The 27972-nt window shown below is 48.7% G+C and overlaps 1 protein-coding gene across 1 annotated transcript in view; it reads right to left on the bottom strand.

Moving 5' to 3' along the window:
• MINDY4 (MINDY lysine 48 deubiquitinase 4) overlaps nt 1–27972 on the bottom strand; it is a 1976984-nt gene that overhangs the window by 10446 nt on the left and 1938566 nt on the right. The window contains exon 17 of the mRNA XM_069647706.1: nt 19562–19634. Within this exon, the coding sequence (XP_069503807.1) occupies nt 19562–19634 (73 nt within the window). The remainder of the gene's footprint in view (nt 1–19561; nt 19635–27972) is intronic.

Genomic DNA, 27972 nt, shown 5'->3' with positions numbered 1-27972 from the left:
TATGGTAGAATATGTTAGAATAATACAGCTAAAGGCTTGAATTATGCTTTTATTACGGCCCCCCTTTGCTGAGCCCTCTAGAGCATGTCGGCTCCCAGGACGCGAATAGCACCTGATAGATAGCAAGGTCCAGAATGCAACTCCCCCCGTATGTAGTTCGCTTCCAAGAACAGAATCGCTGTGTTCTATTCAACAACTGAAAGATGCCTTCGCACTCACAAATTGCAAATTGTTACTAGAAGAGATGTTTGAAGGTGTCATAGTGGTCGGAGATGTCCATCATCACACCAAGTTCAAAGAAACCCAATAAAGGGGGGTGTTAAACATGTCATAGCTGATTGTTTGATATGCATTTTGTATATATGTAACTGATGTACGTAATTCACTCTCTTGCGTCCCTCGAGGACTAGAGATGCACGTGGCGGGGCGTGAGACCGAGTTGGTTAATTGAGACTTTTGCTTTGCAATAAAACCCTAGCTTTGGGAATACAACCTCGTGTCTGGCATCTCTATCGTGTGTGGTGACTCGCCTTGTTTCCATAGACGTCAGGGTCCCCTAGGGGCCCCTTTCAAGATGGCGCCCGAATAGGGACCCTCCCCCACTTGTTCCATCGCGTAACGTTGTAATTGGGTAAGGCAGAGAACGGCGAGGATGGGACGATCGAGCCGGAATCAAGAGGTGTTCGGGGCGCCCTGTAAAAGTGATGAGACTACTTTGCAGATCTGCACACATCTGATCCCTGATCGACGTGCCTGGCTAGAGAACAAAGAGGCAAGGGTCCCGAAACGAGGCGGAAGCCAAGAAAGGCAGACACAACGTCCTTTGGTGCGTCAGTATACAGACGACTTGATTTATCAGGTGAGTCATTCCCCAATTCAAAGTATCCTGATATTGGTTGAGAGTTGACTTTGCAAAATCAGACGCTCTAGGTAAGGTTGATTAACTAGGGGGAAGGTTGAAACATGCCTGGGTATTGTCCACCCTAGCTGGGTTGTTCCGCTGTGGTAGACAATCTTTGGAAGATGGCCAAATTGTACCACCTGGGGGAACGCCGGCGTATGAGATGTATGTGAAGTATGGAGTGGGTGCGATAATATTCTGTGAGACTTTGCATAGGCAAACCAGAAAGCAACAAGACCATCAGTGGCCGATTAATGGTAGTTTTGAGATAGCGAGCATAGATAACCTGGAAAGGTTGTTGATAAGAAAGAAAGCGCGTCCTGCCGCATTTGAGACTATTAAAGACTGGAGAAAGGAAGCAATGCTCCGATTTAAAAGCAGAGCAAAGCATGCGCGCAGGCATAAATCGAAAGGTGAAGTAGCGGAAGAAAAAGAAGAGGAGGAGTGGACTGAGAGTCTAAGAAGGGCAGGTAGGCGTGACCAGTTGAATATAGAAAAGGTATACCCACAACGAGAATTACACATAGCAGATGAATTGATAGAAAATATATTGACCCATACAAAACAAGGCTCAAGATCAGAAGTAAGACCAGACACGTCAGCAGCTATTGCCCAGACCCCACCCATAGCTCAAGCTCCCCCTCCGGTAGCTCAAGCCCTCCCACAGCCACAGACCGCGCGCGTAACACTTCCTATTAGCCAACCAGGCCTACAACAGACACTCCCTGTTCCCATTGTCGCTTCCGCACCTCCCGCCTCAGACACAGACTCAGTACCGTCCGTTCCTCCCGGGGTTGAAGTTGAAACCACGGGGGCAAGAGGCGGGACTGACCAACGACAGTGCATGAGGGTAACCCGCAGCGCAATCAGCAAAGAAAGGAAGGTGGAATTGCAGCAACAGGCAGAGATGTATATAGACGGGAATGATGGGACGACAACATTGGCTTCGATATATGACTTCCGTAGAAGCAACGGAAGACAGGTAGTGTTGGAATGCATGGGTGAATATTTGGTGGAGAGATGGAAACAGCTAATTGGGAAATTACCACCGCAGCGATTGTTAGATTTGAATGCATTAGCACGCTGTAGGGAGAGGGATGAAGAAATGAGAGAACATGTATATAGATTTTTGAGCTTAAAGATGAATTAGATAATGATTATGCCAAAATATTTGCTACCCCTGCGTACAGGAGTAGGGATATCGGGAGACCTGGGAAGGGGGAAAAGGGGTCGCATAATGAACGGCAGCAATTACCATCGCCGGGGCAGAAGGAGATGGTGAACGAATTATCGTTGCTAAAACAGGTGGGGGCAGACTTGAAAGAATGTCTAATAAGAACACAGGTACTATTGCAGCAAGTAACAGGACATAATATAGGGCGAGGGAACGCACACGGAAGGAGTAATTCGAATATGCATGGGGGAACAGTGGGACCGAATCAGTGTGCATATTGTAAGGAGGAAGGACATTGGTGAGCGCAATGTCCGCATCTACAGAATAGAAATGGGTCTGGTCAGAGGAGACAGCATAGAGGACACCCAGGAGCAAATGGACCAAATAGGAATAGTATGCAGCAGCATCATAATAATGGAGGTAATCAAAACCAAGGCCAAAACCAAAATGCCCCAAACCAGAGTCAGGGACAGCAAAATCAACAATATGGAAATCAGAGTGGGGGAAATAGAGGGAAGAGCGGAAATGTTTTCGATACATAGCCAAACACGTATTACAGTAATAGTAATGATTACACATCGGACGATGTGTTATTTCCCCAATAGGACAGCCCAGGACAGGGGTCGGAACCAGTGTCTATTCCCGTGAATCAGAGAGGACCCTACGTAGAAATGATAGTCGGGAATGAGGAGCACCGCTTTCTTGTAGATACAGGAGCACAGAAGTGTTCAATAGACCATCACTTGGTTCCGGATATACCACTGTCAGGGCAAAAGAATATTTCCGTAGGGTTTGCAGGTACACCAGTCATAAACCCAGTGTCCAAACCAGTCCCAGTTACCATAGGACCATTTACTGAACATTGTCCTTTCCTTCTAACAGAAAATTGTGGAAAAAATTTGTTGGGATTAAACTTGTTGAAAAAACTAGGTTCTGTTATACATTGCACGGCAGACGGAGTGTTTCTAACGATATGGCCACACGATGGCCCTCTGTCAGAATTCATGTCTGAAGCGTTACCAGGGGAACTAAGTAAAGTACCAACCTGTATATGGGCAATGCATGACAACGATGTGGGATGTTTAAAGATAGAGCCAGTAAAGATTATTTTGAAAGAAGGTGTTAGCCTACCCCGAATACCCCAATACAAAATGTCGGTTGAAGGTGAGAAAGGATTGAAGAGTATTGTTACAGATTTGGTGAAATTAGGGTTAATCGAGGAAATCACAGGCAGTACATGCAACAGCCCGATTCTTCCGGTTTATAAAAAAGGAGGTAATGAGGTACCATACCGTTTCATAATTGATCTACGCGCATTGAATAAGGTAGTAGATCCGCAATTTCCTCTAGTCCCAGACGTCACTACAATATTGATAATGATACCTGTTCCATCCCAAGAATATTTTAGTGTAATAGATTTGAAATACGCATTCTTTAGTATTCCAGTGGACAAGGACAGGAGATATTTGTTCGCGTTCACATTAGGAGGACGATCATTTACATTTACGCGGATTCCGCAAGGTTACACGGAAAGTCCAAGTATTTACAGTAGAGCATGAAAAGAGCAGCTAGACATGCTGAAATTACCCGGGGGTTGTGCACTTTTGCAATACATAGACAATCTATTGCTAGCTGCAGACACAGAGGAGATTTGTAAAGAAAGCACTGTATTACTACTGTCACACCTAGCGGCACATGGCCATAAAGCTAGTTTGAAGTAATTTCAGTATAATCGAAAGGAGGGGGCTTATTTGGGCTACCTACTTTCGAAAGGAGGGAGAAGACTAATGCCAGAACGCATAGAAAGTATTTCTTGTATGCCTATTCCAAAGGAAGAGTTGATTTAAGTGATATTCCACAGAAAGAGCCGGATGGAGAGTTATTTTGTGACGGCTCATGTTTTAAATTACCAGATGGCACGACAACTGCCGCATACGCTATCGCGAAGCCTACCATAACAAATCCACCTGGGCGCCATGGAGACATCAGAAATGGACCAATTGGCCCAATTACTAGGAGAGATTCGTGCTGAGGTTCATTCTGTCCGACAAGAGACTAATGCCCTCCGGAGAGACCTAACAGTGACCAAAGAACGCACTGAAGAGATTAGCAGGCAATACTTGCAATCACAGGCAGGACAGACTCCTCTACCTGGAAGCAATGCAATGATGCAAAACCCTGCCATACCACCCACTCCGGTACAGATCATGTTAACTGGAACAGTGCCCCTGGCACCAAAAGAAAGGTTCTCAGGCGATCCACGGAAGTATGCGGCATTCATCAATCAGTGCCGCCTTCATTTTCTTTGTAGGCCTGGAGCATTTCCAAACGACCAAGCTCGGGTAGCTTTTGTTTTTATCATACCTGAGTGGTAGTGCAGCAGATTGGTTGGTGCTGTTGGTAACCCATGACGATCCTCTATTACATGACTTTGGGGGGTTCCAGAGAGAAATGGAAAAACGTTTTGATCGCCATACCCAGGAACAAGCAGTAGACAATTAACTCTTGTCCCTCCGACAGGAGAATAGGACTTGTTAACGTACATTGCTACCTTCAACAGACTGGTTGCCGAAGCTAGGTGGACAGAAAACAAAAGAACCACATTATTCCATTCAGGCTTATGAGGCGAATGAAAGGACGTCTTAGCCCAGGTGGTTGATCCACACAGAGACTGTGCAGAATTCATAAATCTGGTTGTGCAGCTAGACCACCGGTTGCAGGACCGAAAGGCAGACCGGTCCAAGACTGACCCTCGGACCAAGGGAAAACACACCCCGTGTACCTGGAAATGCTGTAAAACCCATGCAGATTGGAGGGATACGGCCTCCATTAACAAAACAAGAGCAGGACAAAAGAAGACAACAGCAGCTCTGTTTGTATTGTGGGAAACCAGGACATTTCCTGAAGGACTGTCCAGTAAAGCCCCCAAGAAGAACAGTCAGGGCCACAGAGAAGGATGAAGCTAAGGAATCGGAAAACTGCCAAGCTCGACAAACGCAGAGGTCAGTTTGTCGAGTAAGAAGAAAGAGTTGCTGACCTCGCACTTTGCAATACCAGTGATCTTAATTAACCACCAACAGTCATCAAGAATGCATGCCGTTGAAGCATACATGGATAGCGGAGCAGTTGGAAATTATATTGAGCAAGAACTGGCAGCAGAGATGGGGCTTCCTTTGTGTTCTAAGCCAACTATGGACAACGTAACCACCGTGGATGGGACAGAAATTGCTTCCGGACCGGCAACCCAGTGCACAGACAGGGTAACCTTGCTGTGCCAGGACGGACATCAGGGGTCTATTTCATTCGATCTCATCAAGGCACCTCAGTTCAGGCTAATACTAGGGATGCCATGGTTGGTTGCTCACAACCCTTTGATAGACTGGCAGGCACGAAAATTAACCTTCCCCGGTGACTGCTCCCCTGCCTGCTATTACCAAGAGGAGAAACCCGACGTCTGTATCCCCATGACTCCCAGAGCAACAGTATCAAATCTGGGAGCAACGAATACCTTGCCAAGTGAATGCCATGATTTCCAGGATGTTTTCCGAAAGGACCAAGCCAATACATTGCCGCCGCACAGGCCCCATGACTGTCAGATCGACCTTGTTCTTGGTGCACAAATCCCTTGCGGCAGGATCTACGCTCTCACAGAACCAGAAAACCCTAATTTGAAATCCTATTTAGACCAGTACCTTGCAAACTGATTTATCCGTCCTTCGAAGTCCCCCGCAGCCAGTCCTTTGTTCTTCGGACCGAAAAAAGAAGGAGACTTGAGAACCTGTATTGAGTACCGCGCATTGGACCAGATCACCGAGAAGAACCGCGACCCCTTGCCACTTATCCCTGAGATGCTAGACCAAGTTAAAGATGCCCAGAATTATACCAAATTGGACCTTCGAGGAGCGTACCACCTGGTCCGAGTCAGAAAAGGAGATGAATGGAAAACCACCTTCCGTACTAAGTACGGCTTGCCTGAATATCAAGTCATGCCCTTCCGGTTATGCAACGCTCCTGCGGCATTCCAGTATTTCATGAATGACATCTTAAGGGAGTTAATTGACGTGTGCGCCTTAGTGTACATAGATGACATCTTAGTATACTCAGCCTCGGAACAAGATCATGTTAGGCACGTTTGTTCAGTCCTCACCAAGCTCCGTCAACATCGCTTGTTTGCAAAGCTTGAAAAATGCTTTTTTCACATCACCGAAGTAGAATTTCTTGGTTTTATCCTTACTCCAGGAGGCATCAGAATGGACGTGCACAAGGTAGATGCCATTCTGAAATGGCCGTCACCGAAGTCGCTGAAAGGGGTACAAAGCATGCTGGGCTTTGCGAACGTCTACCGCCGGTTCATCCCAGACTTCTCTCAGGTTGTGCACCCAATCACAGTACTATTACGAAAAAACAATAAAAAGTTTGCTTTGACCGAAGAAGCAGAAGAAGCCTTTCAGGAAATTAAAGAAAGGTTTACCTCCGCTCCAATCCTCCGACATCCTCGTCCAGACCTCCCTTATGTCGTTGAAACTGATGCGTCCAGTCTCGCAATGGGGGCTGTCCTTTCACAGAGGGACCCGGAAACCGGCCAGCTACATCCTGTGGCCTTCTGGTCGAAAAAGTTCTTACCTCCAGAGATTAATGATGCCATCACGGACAAGGACCTCTTGGCTATCAAATCTGCCTTTAAAGCCTGGAGGCACTACCTTCTGGGGGCCAGACACACCATTAAAGTCATTACAGACCACCGAAACCTGCAATATCTCAAAACAGCCAAGGCCCAGTCCTCGCGCTAATTACGGTGGGCCCTTTTTCTTCGCCGAATATGATTATGTAATCACATTTCCACCAGGAGTCAGAAACTGAAAGGCCGATGCCTTATCTCGCATGGGCATAGATGAAATAGTATATACAACTCCAGACCCAGTACCTATTATACCTGAAGACAAACTCTTAGGTATCACGACAGCCTTAACCCAAGAAGAACTACGAAAAGAAATCCAATGGACAATGAATCCTGATGCCTACCTCGCATGCCAAACTCAAGGAGAACAATATACCATCAAGGACCATCTACCCTTTTCTAGGGATCGCCTATATATGTACCCAAGAAGGAATTACAACAGCATATTATTTCAAAATATCACGATTCACTGATCGAAGGGCATCCTGGGATCGCCAAAACCCTAGCTAAGGTGAAAGAGAACATTTGGTGGCCTACCTGGCGTAAGGACACCATTCAGTATATTCAGTCCTGCGGTGTCTGCGCACAAAATAAATCACAGAAACAAAAACCATCTGGTCTCATACAACCATTGGACATTCCTCCAGTTCCATGGCACACTCTTTCCCTTGACTTCATCACTGATCTACCTCCAAGCCAAGGGTTCAACAACATCCTTGTAGTTGTGGACTTATTCTCGAAGATGGCCCATTTTATTCCTCTCAAAGGCCTCCCAGACACAGCCACTTTAGCAAAAGTGTTGTGGAGGGCGTGGTTAAGCTACATGGCTTCCCTTCGGTTCTGGTCTCTGATCAAGGCAGCCAGTTTGTTTCAAACCTCTGGAAAAAAAATGTTGTGTAATGGCGCAGATCGACGTTCGGCTATCTACCAGTCACCATCCCCAAACAGACAGCCAAACCGAGAGAACCAATCAGACACTCGAGCAATATTTATGGTGCATGCTGCACCACGAACAAAGGAATTGGAAAGACCTACTATGGATAGCCGAATATTCATATAACAATTCTTTGCATTCAAGCACAGGACAAACGCCCTTCTATACCCTTTATGGCAGACATCCACGTACCTCTGAACTAGACCTTCCAGCCAGCTTGGAAATGCCAGCAGTAAAGACTCTACACACAACCATTACTCAGGCTTTCAAAAGGGCAAAGGAACACCTTATTCATGCCAAAGAAAAACAAAAGAGATTTGCCGACAAAGACTGGAAAAAGGCCCCTGATTATAAGAGACAAAGTTTAGTTAACCGCTAAATTTGTACCCATCAAGGGAACCCGGACCTTTCATCCCAGATTCTTAGGACCCTATACCATTAAGGCAATTATCAACTCAGCAGCCGTGAAAGAGGATTTACCACCTAATCTACACATCCACCCGGTATTCCATGTGTCCCTCCTGAAACCAATGCAACCCGGCACACGGATTGGGACACCACCTAAGCCCATACTTGTTGACAGAGAACCAGAATTCGAAGTCAAAGATATCTTGGACTCTAAATACTCTAGGACCAAGCTATATTATCTCGTCGATTGGAAAGGATTTGGACCACAAGATAGAACCTGGGAGCCCAGTGAGAATATCCACGCACCACGTCTAATCAGGAAATTCCATCGGAACTTCTAACCAAACCTGGGCCAGACAGAAGAACACCATGGGAGGGGCCTTAGGGGGGAGTGCTGTCACGACCCTCGCCCAAAACCCACTCTGGCAAACCCATTGGCCAGGTGGAGTCAAGACTCGGACCTCTAGAGCCTGGCATCCTCTTCAAAAGCCCTCATGGGGCCAGTCCTGACGCCGATGGTGCCAGGCTCATATACCATGAAAAACAATGTGCTTGGGAACTACTTTATTGTATTGTCAGCCAACATGGAGGCATCCACATAGCTTGGTTCTTAAGAACCAAGCTATGCTGTCTAATGTTTTGGGTGTGGTAGCCTAGGGACTACTTTACCTGGACTATTTTGTTGGAGCTATTTAAACCACACCCGAGCAAGACAACACGCTTCGCGATACTTTGCAGCTTGCAACGTGACGCTCACCGTGTCCAGCTATTCCCTCCAACCTCAGAGAAGCAGAACCTGCAAGGAGACAAAAGGAACATCATTAGCAGCAGCATTTTACCTGCAGTCTTCATCTTTAAACACTCGTAGCTACTGGGAACAGCTTCCTCGAATCTGCATGCCTCCCGGACAGAACGACCTGAAAGAGAAAGATAGAGGCAACATTAAAGAAAGCAGTAGAAACATTTACAAATTATGAACTGCTCAAAAGGCTTACCTGGCTGGTCGCCTCTCGGCTGGCACCACTCCGGACATTCCACTCGTGCTGAAGAACACCGCAACCTAAAAGGAAGGAAAACACAGGTTAGCAAAGGCAAGACTTTGCAGTGCTGCGCATAGCGCTTACTTATGATACGCTCACCTGACTCCCACGGAGGCGCTGGCCTGGTTCGCGCTGCTGTGACCTCTTCTAAGGTGATGCGCAGGGTTCGGAAGATGGACTGGACCGGGCCCCAAATCTGGCTTGTCTGGCTCGCAAAAGTATCCTTCTGTAGGCGAAAATAGGGGATTAACTGTCTGCGGGGTAATGCAATCGGCCTCCCACTTTCCCCTCTCACCCTCCTCGAAACCCTTCTGTGATTTCTCGTAGTGTCTCACCTTAGGGTCTGGAAGGAAGAGCTCTCCATCCTGCTTCTGATGCAGGGGCGTGTTGGTATCCAGTTACTTCACTGGATTTTCGGATTGGTGAGAACCAAACTTGCTTGGCTTCCAGGTAAGTTTTTTGATAAGAGGTTCCCCTTGTGTCCATGCATTAATGTACTAATGCTAGTGTCTTTTTCCCCATAGGGGCCGGGGTACGAAATGCCGGGGAACAGGCACCGACCCGAGATGAGAGGTGAAATCCTTGTAGAAATCAGGTAAGTCTTTAATGAGCGTTTTTTGGTAATGTCTTTTCATTCGCTCATTAACGCTGATGTCCGGAAATGCCAGGATGCGGCGCAGACCCGAAATGAAGAGGGAATGAATCAACAGGTAAGTCTTAACATGGAGATTTAGCTTTCCTTATTCCCTTCTCTCTCTCACCTTTTGTTCTGGTCTTTTTCTCCCTAGGCGCTGGGGCGTGACTGCGAATCCGGAAGATCCCTGCTGAACATGGAGGCGCCCTGTAAAGGTGAGTGGAATGCGGCGCTGCAGCGATCGACGCGATGAGCTTTTAAATTAAAGTCTTCCTTTTCAGGATTGTCGGCGAGATGTCTCCGGGATGCGGATTTAGCAGGTAAGGACTTTTCCTTGTTCTGTTCTCTTCTTCTCTTCCTTTGCAGGTGGTCCAGGATGCTGGCAGGCGTGGCAGAAGTCAGGATGCAGGAGCAGACACGGTGAGCGTCCAGCTGCTAGATGCAGAACGCCGCGAAGCACGTGTGGCTGTTCGGGTGGGGATTAAATAGCCTTGGAAGAAGTTCCAGGTATGTATCCTTCCTCCAATCAGGTATGTATCCCTTCCCCGACCACGCCCGGATGGTAAATTAGTCCCACAGGTAAAGTAGTTCCTTTCAGGCCTCAAGGAGGCCAGGATCCTGCAGCATGGTCTGCATCAGGTAAGTGCACCCAAGCATTCCCATAATGAGCCTGGCGCCTATGGCGCCAGGACTGATGTCTTTTATGAGCCTGGCGCCATAGGCGCCAGGACACTGTCCAAAGGGCCCCTATATGGGGTTGCTGGGTCCTTCCTTGGGGACTGGATGTTCGCTTTCGGGGACGCCGGGCTTGAACCGGCTCCCCGGGAGCGGGCATCATGACAGCACTCCCCCCCAAGGCCCCTTCCAAGGTTGTTCCCTCCGGGGGTTTTGGTTTGTCTGGGAAGAGTCGGTGGAATTTCCTGACTAATCGAGGTGCATGCACATGGTCGCTGGGTTCCCACGACCTCTCCTGAGGTCCGTACCCCTTCCAATCAATTAGGTAGAACAGTTTTGACCTAAACATTTTTGAGTCTAAAATGTTCTTCACTTCGAATTCGGGCTCCCCATCTATTAGAATAGGTTCTGGAGGTTTGAGTAGTCTGGTTCCAGGTACCACTGGTTTCAGAAGTGACACATGAAAAACAGGGTGAATTTGCATACTAGCTGGTAAATCAAGTTTAACAGCCACTGGGTTAATTATTGCCGTAATAGAATAAGGTCCCAGATATTTTGGGTTAAAAGTTCGAGGCCCTTTGAGTGGTAAATGTCTGGTAGCATACCACACTTGATCCCCAATCTGATACGGAGGTGCTTCACTCCGATGTAAATCAGCATTCTCCTTGTATTTTCTCTTGGCTTGTTGTTGTAAATGCGTAGTTGCCTCTTTGAAGGCTTGGGTAATTGTAGAATGCAGATGTTCTACTGCAGGCATTCCGAGGTTCTGAGGTGAGTCAAGGTTTGAGGTTCGAGGGTGATGCCCAAACAAAGTATAAAAAGGACTGTGGCCAGTTCCAGAGTGTACCGAATTATTATATGCGTATTCGGCTATCCAAAGAATGTCTTTCCAGTTGCTTTCAGATTGCTGTAACATACACCGTAAGTACTGTTCAAGGGTCTGATTTGTCCTCTCGGTCTGACCATCGGTCTGAGGGTGGTGACTGGTCGATAATCTTACGTCGATCTGCGCCATTTGACAACATTTGCGCCAGAAGTGGGAAATGAATTGGCTTCCCCGGTCAGAGATTAGTATAGATGGGAATCCATGTAGCCGAACAATATTTTCGAGGAATTCTTTGGCTAGGACAGAAGCTGAAGGTAAACCTTTCAAAGGAATAAAGTGGGCCATTTTGGAAAACAAATCAACAATTACCAGAATAGTATTGTACCCCGAACAAGGAGGCAGGTCCGTAATAAAATCCATTGATAGGGTGTGCCGGGGTGCTGGTGGTATGTCTAGAGGTTGAAGGAGACCGGCTGGTCTTTTCTTTTGACTTTTATTTTGGGCGCAAACACCACAGGACATCACAAAAGATTTAACATCTTTTCGCCAAGAGGGCCACCAAAATTGTCGTTTCACCTTTACCTCTGTCTTGGCAATACCGGGGTGTCCCTCTGTTAATGTATCATGATAACCGGAAATAACTAGTTCGTGTAATTCCTTATGCGGCAGGAATAAGCGTCCTTGGAAATAAGGTAAACCATTATCTATGGTAAAGTCTGATCCCTTTTGTATCCATTCCTGTAAGGTTGTAGGGTCCAGGAGTTGTTTCACTCTGGCTTGAATGTCTTCAAGCGTCTGTAACGAAGTCATGCCTAGAATCCTCTGTTCGGGAATTATTGGTACTGGTTCTGAGTTTGTATCAGATTCTCCCATTCCAATTCGGGATAAGGCGTCTGCTTTGCCATTCTTGCAGCCAGGTTGATAGGTAATCACAAAATCAAATTCAGCGAAAAACAAAGCCCATCGGAGCTGCCGTGATGACTGAGCCTTGGCGGTTTTCAAATACTGTAAATTCCGTTGATCAGTGATCACTGTGATGGTATGTCGAGCGCCAAGCAGATAATGCCGCCAGGCTTTAAAAGCGGAGTTAATGGATAACAGTTCTTTGTCCGTGATTGCATAATTAACCTCGGGTGCCGAGAATTTTCTGGACCAAAATGCTACGGGATGCAGTTGGTTGGTTTCGGGATCTCTTTGGGACAGGACAGCTCCCATGGCTAGGCTGGATGCGTCAGTCTCGACGACATAAGGGAGATCTGGACGCGGGTGTTTCAATATAGGTGCGGAGGTAAACTTAGCTTTTAAATCCTGAAAGGCCTGCTCGGCTTCTTCAGACCATTCAAAAATGTTTATTTTTCCTCAAGAGTGCAGTAATGGGTTGTACCACGCGTGAAAATTCCGGGATAAACCTGCGATAGAAATTGGCAAAGCCGAGCATGCTTTGAACCCTTTTTACAGAGCTAGGTGATGGCCATTTGAGGATGGCATCCACTTTTCTTGAGTCCATTGGGACTCCTTTGGGTGTCAGGATGAAACCTAGAAACTCGACTTCTGTGGTATGGAAAACACATTTCTCCAATTCAGCAAATAGTTTGTGTTGGCGCAGTTTTTCAAGTACTGCCCTGACGTGTTTTCTGTGATCAGATTCCGAAGAGGAGTACACCAGAATGTCATCGATATATACGACAACACAAACATCGATGAGTTCCCGAAGGACATCATTCATGAAGTATTGGAAGGCAGCCGGCGCGTTACACAATCCGAAAGGCATCACCTGGTACTCGAATAATCCGTATTTAGTACGGAAGGCAGTTTTCCATTCGTCGCCTTCTTTAACTCGTACCAGATGATAAGCCCCCCGGAGATCTAACTTGGTGTATATGCAAGCGTCCTTCACCTGGTCAAGGAGTTCAGGGATCAGAGGCAGAGGATAATGTTTTTTAACCGTTATCTGGTTCAATGCGCGGTAATCGATACAAGTTCTAAGGTCGCCTTCTTTTTTGGGCACGAAGAACAAAGCCGAGGATGCCGGGGACTTTGACGGGCGAATAAAACCATTAGCTAGGTATTGATCCAAATATTGTCTCAAATGCAGATTCTCAGGTTCGGTAAGGGCATAAATCCTGCTACAAGGGGGTTGTGCACCAGGCACCAGATCGATTTGGCAATTGTACGATCTGTGAGGAGGTAACGTGTTGGCCTGTTCCTTTTGGAAGACGTCCTGAAAGTCTTGGTATTCCGGAGGTAGTTGCATGGAGGCAGAGGTTACAGATGCTAGATTAATCTTCAGGTTTTCTGGGTAGCAGGTTTGTGTACAATCCGGGAAGGTTATTCTCTTGTCTCGCCAATCAATTTGAGGATTATGTGTCTCTAACCAAGGGATTCCAAGAATAACCTGAAACTGTGGAGCCTTGATTACATCAAATACAACACCCTCCCGATGGCCGTCGGGACCAATAAGAGTCATCTCAGTAGTGGAATGTGTTACCGGTCCAGAGGCAATTTCAGTTCCATCGACTGTGGTGATGACATCTTTGCTGGTTTTAGGACCGAGAGGGAGGTTAATCCTAGAGACCAATTCACGATCCACATAGTTTCCAATAGCCCCACTATCGATGTATGCCTTTATTGCATGCAACCGCTTAGGCTGTTCTGGATCTACGAGAACCATTGGCACAATGAAATGCGAGGTCTGAGAGTTAGTTTTCAAGCTCGGCAAGCGGACCCCTACACTTGTCGGGCAGAGTCGTTTCCCGAAACAGAGTCTTCATGGTTTTTATCAGCGGCTCCTACCGCCTTTCGGGGCGGTTTTGCGGGGCAATCTCGTAGAAAGTGTCCAGAATTCCCACAATAAAGACATAATTTTAACTGCCGCGTCCTTTCACGTTCCTTTTGAGTTAAGGGTCCTTTAACCCCTCCAATTTGCATATGCTCAGAGACATCAACTCCCTTGGGATTAGCATGGGTCTTGACCAACACCCGGGTCTCAAACCTGGACCGATCTGCTTTTCTGTTTTGAAGTCTGTGATCCAATTGGACCACTAAGTCTATATACTCTGTGCATTCTTGGGGCGGATTTACAACTTGGGCCAAGACATCTTTAAGTTCTCCGCGAAGGCCTCGATAAAACAACGTACTCTTTTATCCTCTGGCCATCCCGTTTCCACAATTAGTCTATTAAAGGTTGCAATATAGGATAGGAGGTCCTGATTGCCCTGTCGCAGGGATAGAAGTTCGTCATCCAGAGCCTGCCCCTGAGAGTGTCGAGCAAATAACCTTTCCATGCTTGCTTGAAACCTTTGGAAATCACAGAGAATCGGGTCATCTTGAGTAACCAGTGGAACTGACCAATCGGCAGCGCAGCCGCTGAGATATGACAATACAAAGGCTACCTTGGTCTGATCATTAGGGAAGGCCCCAGGTCTGCATAGGAAGTGCAAACGACACTGATTCATGAATACGGCAAATCGTTTGGGGTCCCCAGCAAAGCGTTCGGGTGGGGCCAGCGGCATGTTTCCAGGTGGATTAATCTACACAGGGTTACTGGAAACCACAGGAGCGGGGTTCCCTCCGGAACCGGGTAGAGGAGTTTGCCCAGCTTGACCTTGCAAAAGCTGTCTTGCCAGGTCATCAGTTCTTTCCTTTGATATTATTAATTCCCTCCTGAGGGCATTAGTCTCTTGACGAGCGGCATGTACTTCGGCCCGTAATTCCCCCAGTAATTGGGCCAACTGATCAGTCTCAGAACTTTCCATAGCGCCTGGGTGGGAATTTGTAGGAAGCTTCGCGTTCTGTTACGCTCACCTGACTCCCACAGAGGCGCTGGCCTGGTTCGCGCTGCTGTGACCTCTTCTAAGGTGATGCGCAGGGTTCGGATGACGGACTGGACCGGACCCCAAATCTGGCTTGTCTGGCTCGCAGAAGTATCCTTCTGTATGCGAAAATAGGGGATTAACTGTCTGCGGGGTAATGCAATCGGCCTCCCACTTTCCCCTCTCACCCTCCTCGAAACCCTTCTGTGATTTCTCGTAGCGTCTCACCTTCGGGTCTGGAAGGACGAGCTCTCCATCCTGCTTCTGATGCAGGGGCGCGTTGGTATCCAGTTACTTCACTGGATTTTCGGATTGGTGAGAACCAAACTTGCTTGGCTTCCAGGTAAGTTTTTGATAAGAGGTTCCCCTTGTGTCCATGCATTAATGTACTAATGCTAGTGTCTTTTTCCCCATAGGGGCCGGGGTACGAAATGCCGGGGAACAGGCACCGACCCGAGATGAGAGGTGAAATCCTTGTAGAAATCAGGTAAGTCTTTAATGAGCGTTTTTTGGTAATGTCTTTTCATTCGCTCATTAACGCTGATGTCTCTTTTTCCCCTTAGGGGCCGGGGTCCGGAAATGCCAGGATGCGGCGCGGACCCGAAATGAAGAGGGAATGAATCAACAGGTAAGTCTTAACATGGAGATTTACCTTTCCTTATTCCCTTCTCTCTCTCACCTTTTGTTCTGGTCTTTTTCTCCCTAGGCGCTGGGGCATGACTGCGAATCCGGAAGATCGCTGCTGAACATTGAGGCGCCCTGTAAAGGTGAGTGGAATGCGGCGCTGCAGCGATCGACGCGATGAGCTTTTAAATTAAAGTCTTCCTTTTCAGGATTGTCGGCGAGATGTCTCCGGGATGCGGATTTAGCAGGTAAGGACTTTTCCTTCTTCTGTTCTCTTCTTCTCTTCCTTTGCAGGTGATCCAGGATGCTGGCAGGCGTGGCAGAAGTCAGGATGCAGGAGCAGACACGGTGAGCGTCCAGCTGCTAGATGCAGAACAACGCGAAGCACGTGTGGCTGTTCGGGTGGGGTTTAAATAGCCTTGGAAGAAGTTCCAGGTATGTATCCTTCCTCCAATCAGGTATGTATCCTTCCCCGACCACGCCCGGATGGTAAATTAATCCCACAGGTAAAGTAGTTCCGTTCAGGCCTCAAGGAGGCCGGGATCCTGCAGCATGGTCTGCATCAGGTAAGTGCACCCAAGCATTCCCATAATGAGCCTGGAGCCTATGGCGCCAGGACTGATGTCTTTTATGAGCCTGGTGCCATAGGCGCCAGGACACTGTCCAAAGGGCCCCTATATGGGGTTGCTGGGTCCTTCCTTGGGGACTGGATGTTCGCTTTCGGGGACAACGGGCTTGAACCGGCTCCCCGGGAGCGGGCATCATGACAACTTACCGCATGATAGGGCTCTTAATGCTCAACCAAGCCAGTTCGCCACGCTGAAGCTCTTCATACCTAAAGGAGAAAAAAGAGACATTTTAAACAAAGAAAGGCATGCAGGATAGCAACAAAACTAAAGAACAGCAATAAGACCTACCTGAACAATATCAAACGGGCCGGCGTCAGTGAAGTAACTGGACCGCACTCGCCCATGGAAGACAACGCGCACCTGCAAAGAAGGCAGGACGGAGAGCACGCCTAATTCTACCACAAGGTGAGGAGAGGGCGCCAGAGGGACTGAAATCATACGGGGGTGGAGGGAGGATACTTACCCCAGTGGGTCAGTCTTCAACATAGTCCTCCTGTATTTTCAGGCAGAACCTTCCCCGCAGACCACATCAGGGCAAAGCTGAGAAGCATACCAGCGAGTACCCAGCCTGGTGGCGTCCCTGTGGATACCAGGTGAGCGTGACAAGCAAGTCTACCGGGCTAGAGTCATCAACAACTACTACGTAGGTAGCAGGCTGTCAGAGGCCTCAGCTGTACAACGAGCCAAGCAGCGCACCTCGGCCCTGTAACAGCACTGTAGAGACCCCTGCTGCCACTGATGTGACTAGCACAAGTCCTGCTACACAGGCTGCCTCCTCTCGGACTGCCATGACTCCAGGTGATAAAGAGGCAGTCCCAGACACCTCGATCTACCTCTACAATGAATCCATGAATTGTCACTATGACCCAAACACAGGACTGTATTATAAGACCAACTTTCAGTATGACTACAACTCGCCGACTCTACAGTACGTGTACTGGGAGAGTGGGAAGCAAACCTATCTCCCGGCTTCAAGAAATGTCCTGCAACAGCGGCAACCAAATAACAATGGCAATGGCATGGCCGCCAACACAAAGGAAGAGAAATAAGGAAAGGAGAAACACAAGAGTAGAACTTCTCTGCAGATTTCCAAAGAGATAGAGTGGTGGGCTAAGAGTTTGAATGGACAGAAAGAAGATCCTAATAACAACTTTCAGACATTGCCCTCCAAGGACGAAGAGAGAAGGGGATCTGCAACTGCTAATGCCAGCGTCACCTTGTTTGAAGGAAAGGGTGCTCTACCTGAAAGGAAGCTAATGATGCTATAGATTACAATGCTAATGGAAAGAAGGAAGTAGAACATGAGTGAGTGGCAAAGGGTGAAGAAGAGGTCCACGTTGCCAAGGTAACCAAGGAATGCAGCGAGAAGACACAACAGCATGGACCACGAGCACGAATGCAGGTGGATGAAGATCTCGCCCCAAGAATTATTGCTAGTATGGCATACAGGTCGCGGAGTGATTCCAGAGAGGAAGAACAGCAAAAGAAAACAAGACCAAGGCGAATTCCACGACAGTCTCCAGAATGCAGGAGATGAAAAATCAACCCCTACAAAGATATGCAAGGGGAAGGTGTTGTGACGTGAAACATGGCTAGCCCATTTTAAGGAGATAACCAAATTAAGGGAAGGCGAGGAAGCCAAGGAGAGGAGGGAGGAAGAGGAGAGGCTAGTGGAGCCCGGGATCAGAAATCTTGAAAGGGAATAAAGGATGGTTGAAGAACTCCCTGTCTCCTTGTGTATATGTGAATGGTGTGCAGAGCTCAGGCAAGTGAAACTCCATTGAAGAGAGGCCAAACTCGCCATAACAGTTTTCTCTGCTCTTTTCAGAACTTTACTTTCACACGCACATGCTCAAGCTATTTGGGAGTTAGAACGTCTTGGTGGTATGTTTTTAGAGACTTCTGTAGATCTGTGTTTCATGCTCCCTGATAACAGGTTCTGGAGAGGTTAAACCAGCCTGATGGTAGGATTTTGGATGTCCCTTGATGAGGGGTGTCTAACACCCTTGCTGATTGAAAACTGCACCTTTGTTGGGGTGGCAAGGCTATAGGATCCCGTTGCCTTTGCCCTCTGGGAGGCCAGTCGAGTAGCAGCCGGAACATCCCAGTGTCTAGCAGCTTGCCCCACTCACACAGTAACATTGGGATTTCATTAAACTCACCACAAAACCACAGAACACATAGTACAAAGGATTGAACTTGTGATTGTTTACTTATGGCAGAACAACTACCATAACGTGCCACACCCAACAGCAGGAGTTGCCCACTGAAACAAAAACCTAGCGCACATGTAAAAACAGGCAACTGTATATACAATCAAACTTTTATTACCTGAATGTCGTTTGTTTGTAAATATATGGACCTCAGATCTGTTAAAGAACTTGAATGTATATGGCTGAACTATGGGAATCTACTTACTCATTTCCCAAATGTAGAGAATGGTGCAGTTTGACAAGCTTTATCGCAAGTTGAGAAAAAATTATAATCTACTACCATTAGTGTGGTATAGGTATTTGCATCCGATTTGGTTCAACATGGATTTCAAAGTGCACTCTCTATTACAGCATACCAGAATCAGTTAATGGGCCAGACTTCGGTTCATGGCAATTCTACAAACACAGGGAATGATATTACATGAAATATGCAATGGTGAAAAAAGGAAGCAAATCCATTTTGTTCAAGATTTGATGCTTCCATATTAGGGAATGCTGCAAAAAGGTTTTTGACACTCCTTCAAATCAAATATATGGTGCTACTAATGATCTCAAGAATGGTGCACAGCTTATAGCATGCTATATTTCAGAATGTTCATACAGGATCACCAATGGAGAAAACGGTCACAATGATCCTTTGATGTCTACAATGATCAGAATGATTTACTGAAATGATGGTTGAGGAAGCAGGTTTCCATTTCATTTAATAACAATCTAAAAGCCCTCAGTTAGAAATGTCACTAGGAAACACATTAAAGAGCTAATTTACTAGAAAATAAATAGCTTGGCGTTGTGAACTTTATGAAAATGTATGTCTATTATTACTTTACAAATTAAGGTTTACCTTCTTTGAAACATAATTCAAATGTTCAATAAGAAGCATTGTCACTGCAAGGCTTATTTAAAGCCGGCTTTGGAATTCAGGTCTGTTAAACATCCTCTTTACATCTTGTCTTGAGTTGAATTCATGTAACATTATCAGCTTACAAATGTTGCCAAACAGCTTGACTTACTTTGTTCTGATGCAGTGCTCTAGTGGAGGAATCAGCTCTTCGTCGTTGTCTTCTAAATAGTTCTCTGTTGTGTCTATAACGTGAGAGTGGGTACATATTATTGCAACACGTGAAATCTCACTGTAACAAATAATTCTCTTGTAATTAATCAAAAGTAGGCACTCAGTGTAACCTGACCAAGAGATGAACACAGCTGGTATGAAAAAATAACATGAACAAAATGCTCATAAACCTGTATTTGAGAAATAGCTGGTGGTAAAATGATAGTGCAAAAGTCAGCTATAACGAACCTGAAGAGTGTTATGCTACTCTGGCATACAACACACTGCCCATTCTGTATGTAGTTCAAATCTCTTTTTAATGGAAAATGATGATCTGGATTTCCTCTTACCGACATTTATTTGTAAAACAGACACCAATTCAGTTTGCACTTAACAGTGCCGTGCATTATGTATAGCGTATAGTTACAAAATGATGAAAAGGGACATGTTTCTTCTTAGGCAGACGCAAAGGTTTATATCAAGATTAAAATATAAACCTTACAGAATCAATGCGCAATTTATGAGTTGACTGCACGGTTGATTATTAGCTCCGAACTCAATGCCTGGGAGATGAACAGAAACACATGCCAGAGACGCATAATTTACCAGTGTTTTTATTTGTTGGACAGTTTATAGTGCATTTAGGTATCCTTTCTATTAGGGATACTGGTCTCCCTCAGGACCTCAGATTGAAGAAGATTCTTAGAGATACAGAACCCAGCATGTTTCTTGACTGGCACAGTCTCAGTTATATAGCGACCTGCACGCTTCTTGCATCCGGTGATGGTCAGAAATGAGACCAAACCCAAGTACTCTCCATTTATGATGTTTATTAAAATAGGTGTGTACACAATGTTTTCTAAAAGTGTTTGAAATTAACCAAGAGCAGACTCCAACATAACTTTATGGGAATACTTCCTGTGATTCTAAATATTAAGAAGAGGAGCATACGATGGGCTTAGGGGAGCTCTTACCCTAAATGCAAGAATAAAGGCTGTTCTTTCAATCTGCATACTTGCAATAGCTGCAGGGTTGTTCGATATTAGTTTAGGACTTTCTGGAGCCCCACACTCCCTGACTAAACAAAAGACAACAAAGGAACAAGTTACTTACCTGTAACTGTTGTTCTCCAGCATGGGTCTGGCATGGATTCACATGCTCACGAATATTCCCCGTCGTCAGGCTGGGAATCCTCGGTAAAGAAAAAATCAGTATCAGTTTTGTTTCTGATCTGTCTTTCTTAGTAGTAACCAATCACTGGTCTCAGGGTCATACTGTCCCCAGCCAATGACTGCCCACTCCCTAAGCCCCGTCCCTGGCAGCCATCCTCAGATTTGGTAGCACGTAAAGTGGCAGTATGACCAAGTGAAGAGCCGCAGAGGGAAAGTAGGGAGAGTTTGCATGTGAATCCATGCCAGACCCAAGCTGGAGAACAACTGTTGCAGGTAAGTAACTTGTTCCTTCTCCAGCATGGGGTCTGGCATGGATTCACAAGCTCATGAATATAAGAATACATAGCAGTACACACATGCACAACCACAGGAGGTGGCAAGGCTCAGCATTAAGCATTACATAAAACTCAACATTAAGCATCTCTTACCTCCTCACCAGGCTCACCTTAAGCGAACAGGTTGCGCAGCACTGCCTGGCCGACTCTGGTATCCTCCCTGGGACCTCCACGTAGCAGCCCTGCAAATGTCCAGCAGGGGCACACCAGACAAGAATGGGCTCTCGGACGGCCAGGCAACGGTCGGTTTGCCAACCGATGACAGTGCATGATGCAGCCAGAGAGCCATCTGGAAATGGAAGCCTTTGAGAGAGCCTTTTCTTGGTTCACAGGTCCAAAGTTCACAAACAGCTGTGATGTCTTCCGAAAACTCTTCATTCGGTCCACGTAGAACTTCAGCGCTCTAGTAGCTACATCCAGCGAGTGCAAAGTCCTCTCGGTCGGCTATGAAGGTGACGGGAAAAAGACTGGTAACACCAAGGGCTCGTTGAGATGGAAGTCCGACGGCACCTTGGGCATGAAGGAGGGGTGCGTCCTCAGCACTACCCTCGTCTCGTGGAAAGTCAAGTATGGAGGCTTGCAGGATAGGGCCTGAATCTCTCCCACGTGTCGTGCAGAGGGGATGGCCACAAGGAACGCTGTCTTCCACGACAGGAACTTCAACAGAGCCAAATGCAAGGGCTCGAATGGCGGGCCCATGAGCCTGGTCAGTACCACGTTGAGCTCCCACACCGGGGCTGGATCCTTCACCGGCGGGAACGATCGAAACAGTCCTTTCATAAACTCCTTCACCAGGCAATGAGACCACAGGGACGACCGTCCTGCAGTTCTGGTGTATCGGGAAATCGCTGCCAGATGTATCTTGTTGGAAGCATGAGCTAGTCCAGCTTTGGCCAGCGACAGTAAGTATGGTAGCACTTGAGGGGCTGTAATCCATAGAGGGTTAATCTTCTGTGCACGGCACCAGACAGAGAACCTCTTCCACTTGTGTCTGTAGCACTTGAGAGTTGAGGACGCCCTGGCCTTTGCAAGAACCACTCTGCAGTCAGCCGGGATATCGTACCCTCCAAACTCTAGTGCTGCAGGAGCCAGGCCTGCAAGTTCAGCGACTCCGGGTCGTGATGAAGAATGGCGCCTCCTTCTCTGGAGAGAAGATCTGCGTCCTTCGGCAGTTTGACTGGTGGGGACGCTGACAAGTCCAGAAGGTCCGGGAGACAGATCTCGGCCACCTCGGTGCAACGAGGATCATCCTGCACTGGGACCTCTTGAGTTGGTTGATGAGCCTGAGCAGCAACGGCAACGGAGGGAACGCATACAGGAACAGGCCGTCCCAGGGAAACAAGAAAGCATTGCCCATGTTCCTCGGCTGGGGGAACCTGCTGGCGAACCTCTGGCACTTGGAGTTCATCGCCGTCGCGAACAGGTCGATTTGGGGCTTTCCCCATCACCGGAAGAGTTGACCCACTTGATCATGGCGTAGTTCCCACTCGTGGCACGAGCGCTGCTCACTGCTGAGTGAGTCGGCAATGGTGTTTTTGCTAGATGAAAAGGTACCAGAAACATCCCCTGGGCAACGGCCCATTGCCACAGATCCTGGGCTTCCTTGGATAGGGCTGGGGATCTGGTTCCTCCCTGCTCCGGATATAGAACATTGTGGCGGTGTTGTCGGTGAAGATCCTCACCACCTTGCCCTTGAGAGATGGGAGGAATGACTTGAGGGCCCAGAACACTGCTCGGAACTCCAGTATGTTGATGTGGAGCGGCCTCTCCTCTGGGAGCCACAGGCCTCTCGCGTGAAGATCTCCGGTGTGCGCTCCCCACCCATCCAGGGAGGCATCCGTCATCAACGTTACATGGTATGCTGGGGTCTGAAAGTCCGTGCCCGCTGCGAGATACGAGCGGGTGCCCGACCATCGAATTGCTTGATGGAATACTTCGTTGAGCGAAATCTTGTCCTCGAAGCTGCCCGTAGCTTGCATCCAACAGGCGTCGAGGAACTCCTGCAGAGGGTGCATCCGAAGCCTGCACAGGCGCACCAGATAGATGCAAGAGGACATCATCCCGAGAAGGGACTTGATGGACCTCACTCTGGCCACGTCCGTGGCCAGCAGACGCTGTACCTTGGCCAGGACGGCCTGTGTTCTTTCCTCCGAATGTGAGGCCAATCGACCCACTGTATCGAGCTTGGCTCCCAGAAACAGCGCGACCTGCGACGGAACCAGGTGGGATTTGGGGAAGTTGATGGAGAATCCCAGGTCCGTGAGCAGTCGGACGGTCTTTGCTGTGTGTTCGACGGCGAGTTCCCTTGTCCCTGCTCGGATGAGCCATTCGTCCAGGTAGTGGTAGACGTGGATCCCCTGCAGGTGCAGCCGCGCAGCCACTGGTGCCAGGCACTTGGTGAACACCCTGGCTGCCGAATTCAATCCGAACGGGAGGGCCTTGAACTGGTAGTGCTGCCCTTGGACTACAAACCTGAGAAACTTTCGGTGTCCTTTTAGGATGGGAATGTGAAAGTATGCATCCTCCAAATCCAACGACGATAGGAAGTCGCTTTCCTCCAGCTGGCCCAGCACGTGCTGGAGGGTGACCATCCGGAACTTCTGTGCCTTGATGTATTTGTTTAGCCGACGCAAGTCCAGGATGGGACGTCAACCTCCTGTCTTCTTCCTGACGAGGAAGTATCTTGAGTATACTCCGGAGCCCCGGAGCCTCTTTGGGACGAGCTTGATGGCTCCTTTCTTGAGCATCGCCCTTACCTCTAACAGCAGTTGAGGGACGTGGTTTTCCTTCCTGGCCACTGGAGGAATTCGCGGTCACTTCTTTAGAAATTCCAGAGTGTGCCCGTGGGCCAGGGCATCCAACACCCAACAGTCGGTGGAGATGGATTCCCACACGCTGACGAACTTCGCCAGCCGCCTCCCACCGGGGTGCTTCGGTGGGGGCTCGACGCAATGGCTGGTTCAGTCTTGCTTGGAAGCAGCCTTGCCTCCTCGGCATCCCTGGCGATGACGGCGAGATCCACCTGACTTGCCTCGTCCTCTGTAGGCTTCTTGCGAAGAGGAGTGTGCCGCCTGACGGTAGGTCAGGAAGCCACTGCCGAATCCTTTGGAGGCACCTTGCTTGCCTCCGGAGTACCGAAAGGGTGGCCGCCGTTGCTGCAGAACTCCCAAGGCCCGAGCTGTCTCCGTGTCGGTCTTGATGGCCTGCAGCGACTCATCCACTGTCTTTCCAAACAAATTGTTCTGGTCGAAGGGCATGTCCAAAACCATGGCTTGCATGTCCTGGTGGAAATCCGTCACCTTGAGCCACCCCCGCCGTCGAAGGCAAACGCTGTTGCCCAACTGGCGGAAACCGGTGTCGGCAATGTCCGTGGCCACAGTTATGGCGTGGTCCAACGCCACCTCACCCTCCTGTAGGATCGCCAGGGCCTCTGCCCTCTTGTCGTCCGGGAGGAAGTCCAACAGGGGGGCGATCTTGTACCACAATTTCCTGTCGTAGCGGGCCACAATCGCTAGGGTGTTGGCCACCTTAATCATCGTCGCCGCTGACAAGATGACTCGTCCCACGGCGTCCAGCTTCTTTCCCTCGCCGTCCGGTGGGGAAGTTGAAGATAAAGTCGATGTCCCAGCTGCTTTCTTCTTGGCCGTTGCTGAGACGACCGAATCCGGGGTCGGCTGTGCCCTAAGGCACAACGGGGCGGCGTCGGGGACCCGGTATTTCTTCTCGTACCAGTCCCTCTTGGCAGGTGTCGTGGACAGGTTCTTGAGGAGGGCAAGTCCCTCGTCCCAGATGTCATCCAGCAACGGCACCGTGAGGACCGTCATCCTCTTGACCTCGCGCCGTTGGTAGAGGAAGCCTTCCTTCTTCTTCTCTTCGAGGCAGAGCTGAAAAAGCTCGGATGCCCTGGCAATCAAGGTGTGGAAGGAGCCAATCTCGTCGGGCGGGGATGCCCGAGGAATCGGAGACGGGAGGCCAGTCCCATCGTCGCTGCCATCGTCATCCGTCCCCGTTGTGGCCGTGTCCGTTCCCGTGTCGTCCCTCGGGACCGGGGAAAGCGACAAAGGCTGAGAAGGCTTTGAGGGCTAAAGGGGCACTGGCTGAATTCTCCTCTTGTTTAGAGGGCTTCCCGACGGACCCGGTACAGTTGGGTCGTCCGTCGGGGGTAGGGGCAGTCTCGTCCTTATCTCCGTGCATAAGGCTTGGATTGCCGTCAAAATGGCCGCCGAGTTGTCCTGCAGCTCGGGTTGCGACGGGCATGCCGGGAGCGATGGTTGTTCCTCCTCCACGGGAACCGCGTCCTCATTGCCACCCTCGCTCTCATCGTCCCCACTCGTCGGGATTCCTCCCGTGAGACTGGGCCTCTTCCAAATTCTCTGTCAGTTCCTCCTCGGAGGTTGTGTCCGTAACGGCCACCGCCCCCCCTCCTTTTCCACCGGGGTCTTCACGGGGGTCTTCTCGATGGGCTTAAAAGAGGATTCCTCCCGCGGAGGCAGGGAAACTCTGGGCCCTGAGGTCGCCTCCACTGGGATAGCCTCCAGAGGCTTCGTAGGGCCGCAGCGACTCCCTCGATAGAGGCCTTAGCCGGGTGAATCAAGGCCTTCACCACCTTGGGCGCGCTTGAGGCCTTCACCTTAGGGGGAGGGTCACCGCCTAGCTCCCCTTCTGCCTGATCCTTCGAGATTGACCGGGGCCTCTCCAGAAGCTTAGCCGGGTTCTTGGATTTTCTCTTCCCCGAGCCAGAGCGTTGGCTCGCGGTTGATGGCGTCAGTGGAGGTGCGCCCTGCCTGGCAGCCGAGGAGCCCGACCGTTCGGCGCTCCCGGTGCCCGCAGACTCGCAGTGCTTTGCCTTTTGTTGGGCCCCGTCGCCGGGGGGGCCCTCACAGGATTTAGAAGACTGCTCGGACTACTTCTTCTTCTCACCTGCTGGGCTCTTGCCTTCTAGCCAGTTGGAGAGACGGGTCCGACGATCCCTCGTAGTCCGATCCGACATGGTCATGCAAAACGCACAGTCCTTCTCCACGTGCGTTTTGTCCTCGTGGAGGCAGTAAAGGCATTTCGAATGCTCGTCCTCCTTGAACACATTTTGTAGGTTGCATCCAGGGCAGATACTGAACAGCTTGCCGGGAGTCAAGCTTCCCTTCTCCTGGGCCATGTTCTTCTGGTCCGCGAGGTAGGCCTCAGAAACTTCTGGAATCCTCCAAGAAGCGTAACTCGACGAAAACTTCACCCTTGAGGGGCGTAGATAAATCTGAAACGGGTCCCCGTTGATCGGAAGTAGAAACGGTGGAGCTTGAGGCTCGATTAAACCGAAAAATGAGATAAATCTCTTTGAAAAAGCGCAAAACGCAGCAAAAGCTCGAGAGCTATAGCACGAGGACTCCCAACACTTGAACGTGCAGTAAAAATCTGAGGATGGCTGCCAGGGGCGGGGCTTAGGGAGAGGGCAGTCATTGGCTGGGGACAGTATGACCCAGAGACCAGTGATTGGTTATTACTAAGAAAGACAGATCAGAAATGAAACTGATTTTTTCTTTACCAAGGTTTCCCAGCCTGACGTCGGGGAATATTCATGAGCATGTGAATCCATGCCAGACCCCATGCTGGAGAAGTCTGCATTATGCCTACTAAAGCAGCACAAAGCTGGCCTCTTTGGTGCCAAGGACCATTCCTGACTCTTGTCCTTTTGGCCCCCTGATGTTCTAATTCCTCTAAGGTACACCGAGGTAGCACAGCTCTGTCCCCTCTCCCAAACACCTTCTCTCTCTTTTGGACATTGGCTGGATCTCCCTATTTCCTGTCTACTTCTCATATGACTTTAATCACTTTCAATTTAGCAGCACTATTTCATACATCCTCCTGCCTTCTGTGGTTGCCTTGGACTGACCTGGCCTGCCTGAACTTCCTAGGCTGGCTACTTTCACACACTCCAGTCATCTTGTTCTAGTATTATATCACATCCTTTCCCTCCACAACTCTCCTCCCAATCTTCAAAGTATCAGTCATCAACCTTCATCATCATCATCTATGATCTCTGCAATCTCAACTCTTTGGGGACTTCAGTAGGCCATCCTCCTAATCTCACGTTGACTCCTGTACCTCAATCTTCAAATCTTTGAGTGACCAGAGCACTCAAACTTCTAAATGGAATTGTACGATCGGACCGAAAAAAAAGGCCAGACTGTACAAAATGTCCAAAAATGCATACCACCAAAGGTGCGAACACCAAAAGTTCGAACCTTTGTAGGTAAGTAAAATAAATTAAAACGGGGGATCCCCCCGCAGGACCCCGCTCACTATAGTGTATGGTATAGTGAGCAGGGTGTTGCGGGGGATAGCCCCGCAGCACACCCGAGGAAAAAAAAAAATAAAGAAAAACAGGGGCTGCGGGGGTGTCCCCCGCAATACCATGTTCACTATACTTTACAGTATAGTGAGCAGGAGTTGCGGGGGAAACCCCTGCAGCTGCCTGTAAAAAAAAAAAAAAAGGACCCTGCCGTGCCAGTTTCCGATCAGGGAAGTGAAAGTGAACTAGCGCCGCAGGGACACAGCGTGAAGAAAAGGTAAGTAGGGTTTGTTTATGTTGGGGATGTGGATGGGGTGTGTTGAGTGTGTGTCGTAGGTGTGTTGTGGGTGTGGGTGGGGGTGTGGGTATGTAGTGATTTGCAGTGTTTGTTCGCATGGGAAATGTACAAACCTTTGGTGGTGCGTACATTTCCCATGCAAATTTTTCCATCACTGACTTTTCTGTGATGGAAAAATCACGCAGATCCTTCTAAATTAGGGGGCTCCCGTACAATGACTTCTAAATCTTGGGGTGACAAACTGCACCCCAATTTCTACATTTCTGGATGACCTGTATACCC

This window comes from Ambystoma mexicanum, chromosome 2q, assembly GCF_040938575.1.
Source record: "Ambystoma mexicanum isolate Mex_15411 chromosome 2q, UKY_AmexF1_1, whole genome shotgun sequence".
In the NCBI taxonomy this organism is placed as follows: domain Eukaryota; kingdom Metazoa; phylum Chordata; class Amphibia; order Caudata; family Ambystomatidae; genus Ambystoma; species Ambystoma mexicanum.
The sequence above is the reverse complement of the archived record's forward strand: the minus strand, read 5'-3'. Positions and strand labels throughout refer to the sequence as shown.